General features: G+C 41.0%; 1 protein-coding gene across 4 annotated transcripts; it reads left to right on the top strand.

Moving 5' to 3' along the window:
- Window positions 1-296: 296 nt before the first annotated feature.
- LOC109747037 (uncharacterized) lies at window positions 297-7106 on the top strand. 4 transcript variants are annotated; one of them, XR_012183828.1, is made up of 9 exons: window positions 375-750; window positions 973-1100; window positions 2351-2398; window positions 3295-3408; window positions 4231-4344; window positions 5504-5626; window positions 5719-5832; window positions 6691-6766; window positions 6899-7013. XR_012183828.1 is itself a non-coding variant. In XM_073499195.1 (8 exons), the coding sequence occupies exons 1-7, from the start codon at window positions 453-455 to the stop codon at window positions 6718-6720; spliced, it is 846 nt and encodes a 281-aa protein (XP_073355296.1). In that variant the 5' UTR covers window positions 380-452; the 3' UTR covers window positions 6721-6766; window positions 6899-7106. The 4 variants fall into 4 exon arrangements, 2 of the variants coding, with proteins under 2 accessions (XP_020161721.1, XP_073355296.1); XR_002228962.4 differs by having other exon boundaries at window positions 297-750; window positions 6691-7106; XM_073499195.1 differs by lacking the exon at window positions 5504-5626 and having other exon boundaries at window positions 380-750; window positions 6899-7106.
- Window positions 7107-7650: the final 544 nt, after the last annotated feature.

Below are 7650 nucleotides of genomic sequence, written 5' to 3'. Positions count from 1 at the left end.
GCAAACCCAGGAAGGATGTGTTTCAATTGCCACCGGCTGCGGAAGCTGACGGGCCTGCTTGCGGTGTTGGTTGGGGCCGACGACTACAAGGCAGCGGTAGCTGCGGCGGGTTGTGGGGAGCGCCGAGCGCGTGAGGCGGATGCGGCCAGCGACGCGGAAGGACTCGCGCAGGTATGTTTCTGAACCGGGACGAAGCGGTTAGGGGAAGAAGATAAGATGACGTGGAGTAGCGGGATCGAGCGGCTACGGGATGCCTAATCTGACGGTCTGCGCGGGACCGGCCGAACACTTGCGCCGGTCCGCCGGCGCCTAGCAGTCGCCTAAATTTATTAAGATTTTCTTTTGATGTGTGTTTATTATAATACTATAAGATTATTAAGGCGGATGCTCTCAGTCCCCATCCAGCAAATTTGAGCCCATAGCCGAGTCGCACCAGGGAATTCTTCCCGTCCATGGCCATGAGGGTCGACTCGGCAATCCTCGCCGTCGTCGTCGCCTTCCTCCTCCCCCTCCGCCTGCTCTCCCTCTGCGCCCGCCTGAACTCCTCCGGTAGCGCAGGCGACCTCCGCCGATCCTGCTCCGCCCTCGCCATCGCGGCCGCGCTCCTAGCCACCTTCTTCGCCCTACCCCGCCACGACGGCGGTCGCACGGGGCAGTGCGCCGCCTCCGTTGGTTCCCCTTGGGAGGAGGGCACCGGTCGAGAGGTTCGGTTGGAGATCGAGCAGCTGAAGCTGCAGCTCTACCGATTGGGTATGTGAGAAATTAACCGATCGAGTTCTTTTTGTTTAGGTTAATACTGTATTATGTTTTTGGAGTATGTCATAAAGTGGCTGTGAAATCGTAGTTTGGGGATTGCCTTATTCTGTTGTGTTTTTTGGGTACACCGTACACATGAACTCTTCTGCCTGTGCCCTAAGAAGATCATGGTTCCTCTTCTACATTTTTAGGACAGTTGTTCAATTGTGCTTGCAGAATCATTGTGGGAAAACAAATCAAAAGCACCAGATGACAAAGGTGATGCTTCAGAGGAAGATGCCGAGTTTGTGAAAGCGATGGGACTGGACATTCAGGCTCTGATCAAGGAACAGGAAAACATTAAGGTATGCCTCTGGTGATTGGGTTCTGTACATAACAACATATCAATTTCACATCCAGTAGTTGGTCTTTTAGTTTTCAGTCTTCAGAGTGCTCTCTTATTCAATTGCAAGAATTGCTTTAATGCTTTGGCGACATATAGCTTCCACCATCAATTAACTTTGTTCAAGACACATAAAAGCATCTGGATGATTTGATTATCCATCGTATCGGGTAACAGCAAAGTAGAGTTTTTGCGTGTGTTAATTTGATGATTTTTTTATAACATCAAGAAATTACGAAACACTGCCACTTCAGTACACTGTTCTACTCACTGCAGCCAAATCAGGGCGAACACAATGAGATGGATAGTCATAGAGCATGCCATAAATGAAGTAGTGGATGTGAAATTTTAGTGCGAACATTGGTTTGACCTCCTCACTGAAACCAGAGCTCATGCTGGTGAAAAGAATAGCTATGCCAGCTGATATAGTGGTGGCGAGACTTGTCATAAATAAAATATTATCTTGTTTGGTAATTCATGATTCCCACTGCAAATTCAACTAGCATGGAACCTGAGTCTGATATATACATACTTGGGGCTCGGGCTATGTTGTTCGGGGGATTGTAACTAGAGCAGTGTTAGCGGAAATATCCACTTTTGAACTATTTTGGCACCATTTGATTCAACCTGAAAATAATCTGTATATGTGCTACAGATGCACTTCTGTCCTCTTTTTGTTTTAATCTTACTGGACATTTACATCCCAGAGCCGAACTGTAGAAGTGCATTCTGCAAATCAGTATTGTGCATGCATGCAGCCACCTCTCATTGGTCTCGTACTAGCACCTATGATGCTTAATTTAGGAACTATTGGGTAACCAGGAGCAGCAGAGTATTAACACGTCTATCTTGGTAGAGCAAAACAACAAGTCATCTGATTAGGATGATGGCACATAGCCACAAAATTAAACATATATTGAAAATGATATCAGGGGTATAAAATCATTTTCCTACCCAGGTGTAAGTGTAACTATATCAGGTAGTAGAATGTATTTTCCTTATATATATTTATGCAAATCATTACTGCATTGTTATTTGCCAGGGAGAGAAGTTGATTTAAACCTTCGCTTAAATCTTGAGCCTAGCAGCATCGTGCAATACATGTTACGTTAAAACAACTTCGTTATGTTATATTGGAACTTCATAGTTTTCTTCAAAATAATCTAACACTCCAGAATCATGCATTGACTTTTGTCCCACTCTATCTTGTAGGAATCATTATGGAGTTCTGGCGGCACTATCAAATCTGTCGAAAATGAGGTTCCTTCCTCCCCCGCCCTCCTCCCTGTCTCTCTCTCATGTTTGGGTTCACCACTAGAAATATTGTTGTCACTCGTCAGAAGGATTTGTTTGGGTCAATAAAAAAATACAATCAGGTTAAATGCTGTATCTCAACTGTTGACCTATTGTGTGGTAGTGTCGACATATTTAGATTAAACAGTGTTCTTGTTGTATTTTACCGTCTAATTCGACGGTAGTTGCATAAATTACCAGGATTTGTAAATCTTTGCACATAGCAATGGGTATTCTACCAACATTTGTGTTCTGTTTTCTTTGTCTTGATTTGACATTATCCACGAGGTGACATCTCGAATCCACTTCAAGGTGACATGCTAGAAGCGAGGTGGCATTGATTCTTAAGATCCGACGGTGATGAGTGGTAGGGCAAAGCATTTCTAGGAATGTGTCATCGTTGATGTTGACAGCACGACAAGCGCCTGTGTAATTGATACAGTTATCATGTGCGAGAGCGGATGTGGAGTCTAGCCTCTGACAGCACACGCTTTAGAAGTTATGGTGAAGCCATAGTCAAGCAGTGGGACCTAGTATATACCTCCAATGCTCACTGCACATGACCATCACTCCCCCCTTTCTCGGCCTTGGCATCCTCTTCATAGTCCGAGAATGGATCGACCTCCATGGTGAATAACTTTTTGATTGCGATGACTAGGGATCAGCCATGAATCACAGTTAAAGCAGATGCCTTGCTCTCCATGAGCTGCCATCTCCAACAATTTAAGAGTCTCTTTGGTTTTCATGATTTCAGAAAACGCAGGCGAAGATGTGACTTTAGTTTTAGGCTCTTCTATATCCATACCGTGTGATTTTGAGAGTCTTTTCTTGAGGTGCTCATTTCCTGGGTATGGTGATAATAGGTACGAATTCTGGCGGCAGAATCCAGAAAGATGAACTCTGATATTTACAATGTGTGGTCATTGGCCAACGATACGGAGAAAACGGTTGAAGCTCTACATTCAGATGTCCAAAAGGTATGTACTTCTAGGCTATCTCAGTTATGATAGTCTTTATTACTTGGTAGCCACAAGTCGATTAACTCTTTTGTATACTTTTCATTTTGTGTATACGGTATTAAAATCTTGTAGTGGAATTTGAAATTTCCACACATTTCTGTTGAAATTAAAACAATTACGATCTGTCCTTCAAACATTAGTGCATAAGGAGGCATTGTGCTATGTTATTTAGTGAAGTTCAATGTTTACAACATTGTCTGTGAATGTCCTAATGCCAACCTCATGTTTTTTTATCTATTGAGAATATATCCTGAAATGTTTCTTACTTGGGTCAAACAACTGTCATAGAGGTTAAAAGATGATTCTTACGTAATACGTTGCACCTTTAGAGTTAAGAACGCAAGCATGCAATGATTTGAAGAAATTACTCCGGGAAATGCTACACTTTGAAAGTGTCTTAGCAATATTGGCCTTAAAATCCCTTAAACAGCAGTGCCTGCCAAAATTCCCCTGCATGAGCTGAAATTTTAGCAAGTTCAACAGTCATAATTGATATGTATTGCCTGTGTTGAAATTTCAATCTAAATTTTGTTTTCTTCATTCAACCAAAGTCAAACTCAATACTGATATGTTTCGATCTGATTTCTGTTTTTCTCATAGTTGCATTTTGTAGTCAGAGTTATATTTAGATTATAAGGAGCATTATCATGGGACAGTAAGGGGTTTCCTATTTTTCATGGCTTTTAGTTTTAGGTTCTCCTGTGTTGATGTTTACTTTTATTGTGCGACTGTGAGTTTTTCGGAAAGCTGTTTGAGCTAGTCATCTGATTGGTATAACAGGCTCAAATTATAATGGATGAATCAAGGAAGATGAACTCTAATGCTCACCAGATATGGTCATTGGCAAAGGATACAGCAAAAAAGGTCGAATCTCTGTATACAGATGTTGCAAAGGTATCACTCTCATGGCTAATGTCTGTTTTGATTATCGTAATTTATGTGTATGTGTTATTTCAGATTGAAATTTCAGATCTAATTTAAAATCTAATAGTTTTGCATTTGAACCTTGGTAGACAAGAAAGTTTAGATCATTGTCTTATCTTCTTTAGCCAAAAGAAACTTCTAAGATAGAATGTATGACCACTGTGAATGTTCTAGCCCCTACTCATTATTTTTCTTTAGCATTTCTCATGATGAGCACACATTGTAAATTTAAGAGTTCTTTTTGTTGAATGTGCTGCTAAATGCACTTCATTGTGTGTTAGAAAAAGAACACCAAAGAAGGTGTGGTGAGTTCACATTGGGAATTTAAGAGCTCATTCCTTGAACATGCACCTAAGTGTGCCTCGTTTACGTATTAGGACACCAAAGAATGCGCAGAATAGAAACCAACAACAGTGGCAGGCAGCTGAAACAAAGCAAAACCACAACCAGACGACAAAAGAAAGAGGCAAGACTAATTATAAGCCAAAAAATAGGCAGCCGGAACTGCCAAAAAGACAGTGCATGGAGAGGTGAGCCATAAGCGACGTTCCAGCCAACATCCAGATCTGAGCATCATTTGCAATGACCCCAACGACCGAGTGAACATGCGGTGTTACCGCATCAAAGAAACATGCATTCCTGAGTTTTCAGAGCCGCCAGATTGTGAGGATGATCAGCCACCTGACTCCTTTCTCAACCATGCATTTAGCAGCAGTGAGCAGTCACCCTTTGAGGTCCTCCATGGAGATGCTCATTTTAGGGGCCACTTGGTTTGTAGGAATTCACCGTATCTGGGTAACGTAGTCATACACCCTTTGGATGTTTGGTTTTTCTGGTTTCGGCGAGTCTGGTTTGGCTGGCTGTGGCTGCTGTTAGATTTGCTGGATATCGGATCGGTGGATAAGCACGGTGCAACAACTGTTGTTTGTTTATTACTTGTAGCAGCAGTGAGTGTAGTAGCATTTCATATCTATCACCCCAGTGTTGAGTTTTGATCTGACAAGTTTCTTTTGGTACAATCAAAGATGTCCAGTTTTCTTATATTATTTATTATGTACCAAGAAGCAATGACGATTACAAAGTACAAGTGGATGTAAATGCCTATGTTTCTACCTGTACCTGTTTGCAGTTGCCACATAGTTATCTTGCTAGAAGGTTTTATTTGGAACTATTCATGGGTATTATACAGTACATGGACTTGCATGTGGTTAGACTGCGGAGAACTAGAATTTGCAACTAATTGTGGGTGCAGGTGCAGCCCTTTCTGAAAGCTGTTTTCAGCTGGCCATCTTACTGTTATTTTGCTTAGAGGTTGAAATTCTAATCAGTGGACTATAATTGTAGGTTCAAAGTGTAATTGATATATCAAAAAAGATGGAATCTAATATACACAAAGCATGGTCTTATGCAAAGCAGACAGAGAAGAGGGTTGAAGATATATGTTCAGATGTCAAAAAGGTATTTTGTTCTACTTTACTTTTCTTGAATATATATGCAGGAGCATAATTTTGTATTCTATAGATTTTTTGCATACGTTTGGAAAAGGTTTATATTGATTCTCTGCTGTCTGTAATACGAAATTTGACGTATTAATAAATTCTCTTATCTTAGTAGATAAGAATGTCCAGAGCAACTTGCTATGTTAACTAGTTCCTCCAATCAAAACGTAGGCTTTTTAGGACATTGACAGGGTCTTTGATATGGTACTTTGACCATCGAACTCTGCGCAAACATCTTGTCTCGCATAAAAATAGCAATATATTATGAAAATATATTTCACGACAAGTCTAATAATAATATACCTCTGTTCCTAAATATAAGTCTTTTTAGAGATTCTAATATGGACTACATACGGAGCAAAATGAGTGAATCTACACTCTAAATATGTCTATATACATCCGTATGTAGTCCCTATTGAAATCTGTAAAAAGACTTATATTTAGAAACGGAGGGAGTAGATTCGATGTTTTGGGTGCTAGTAATTCTTTTTTTTTTTCTAGATGGTCAAACTAGTTGCGGATTTTCAAATGGTTATGCAGCCTTTTGAGCAAAACAAATGATGTGGCAACCCCAACAGACTGTATGTGCCCCCAATTAGATTAGATGCCCCGTTTGTTCTTTGTTCTTACTAGGATATTCCTATCAGGAGTAGAATTGCAGGTCTTCCACCATCGAAAAACGTGGCGCCCTCTGGTGATTTGAACATGCGCCACTGGGTTGAGTAGGGGAGCTTTTTATGATCTCCAGCACAAGTTCGTATAGGTTTAAAGTTCCAAATTTACCTGCTCACAACTGCGTATAACATCATCTGTGCAGGGCTTCAAGAAGAAGGCCTGGATGAGCTGATAGCGCCGTCGACTTGACAGGCTAGCATTGGCCTGGGCCTGGAGTAATGTACTCCCTCCGTCCCAAAATTCTTGTCTTAGATTTGTTTAAATACGGATGTATCAAATCACGTTTTAGTATTTTAGATATATCCGTATCTAGATGAATCTAAGACAAGAATTTTAGGACGGAGGGAGTAGTAGAGAAGCCACCCGGCCTTGCATCTGCGAACCTGTAATGCCCCTTGATATTGTATGACACGTTTACGGTTGTGTCGTGCGCGTTGTGGACACGATCATGCTGTGTTTCGGATCTGACTCACTCGCTTCCTGTTTCTGTGCCGTCATGGTAATGTATATATTGATGATGTGCAGCGGTAATGCAATAACATGCGACTTTCAGGACTCCGTGATTGTAGTATTAATTATATTTACGTCATTATCTCTACTTCCTACATAAGGTTCTGACGCATCCCTCCTCCGACCTTACCTAGGTTTCTCCTCCCCCTCTCTGTTTTGATCTTTTTCGTTTCATCTCTGATATTTTTGCACTCGGTTTCCTTGAAAACAATATCAACTGGCCCATCTTTTATTCACTTACTGAATACAAATCATTTTCTTTGGTAAATCAATAAATGCTTACCAAATAAGGGAGTGCCAAATGAAATCCTACTCCCTTGTTCCAAAATAAATGTTGTGGTTTTAGTTCAAATTTTGGAATGGAGGAGTTTTTTTTTTACAGTCACATGTCCAGATAAATAACACTCTAACCTACTAAAATATTTATCTCCCATAGACAATTACCTAGTAATAAAGTTAACACATGTAGTGAAGGGTCAACAGTGTACCCCCAATTGATGCAAAACTCTGGTTACAAAGCATTCAAGGTACTTATGGATCTTTGGAGTTGAGCTTTATTTTGTCTACCCAGATCAACAGCGCAAGGCTATAG

Source organism: Aegilops tauschii, chromosome 1 (assembly GCF_002575655.3).
Source record: "Aegilops tauschii subsp. strangulata cultivar AL8/78 chromosome 1, Aet v6.0, whole genome shotgun sequence".
In the NCBI taxonomy this organism is placed as follows: domain Eukaryota; kingdom Viridiplantae; phylum Streptophyta; class Magnoliopsida; order Poales; family Poaceae; genus Aegilops; species Aegilops tauschii.
Note: the sequence above shows the minus strand (reverse complement) of the source record. Positions and strands in the feature narration are given on the sequence as shown.

Coding starts and splice junctions, on each gene's coding strand:
- LOC109747037 (XM_020306132.4), top strand. CDS start 453: ATGGCCATGAGGGTCGACTCGGCAATCCTCGCCGTCGTCGTCGCCTTC. Junction 751..972: donor GCTGCAGCTCTACCGATTGG/GTATGTGAGAAA, acceptor TTGTGCTTGCAG/AATCATTGTGGGAAAACAAA. Junction 1,101..2,350: donor AGGAACAGGAAAACATTAAG/GTATGCCTCTGG, acceptor TCTATCTTGTAG/GAATCATTATGGAGTTCTGG.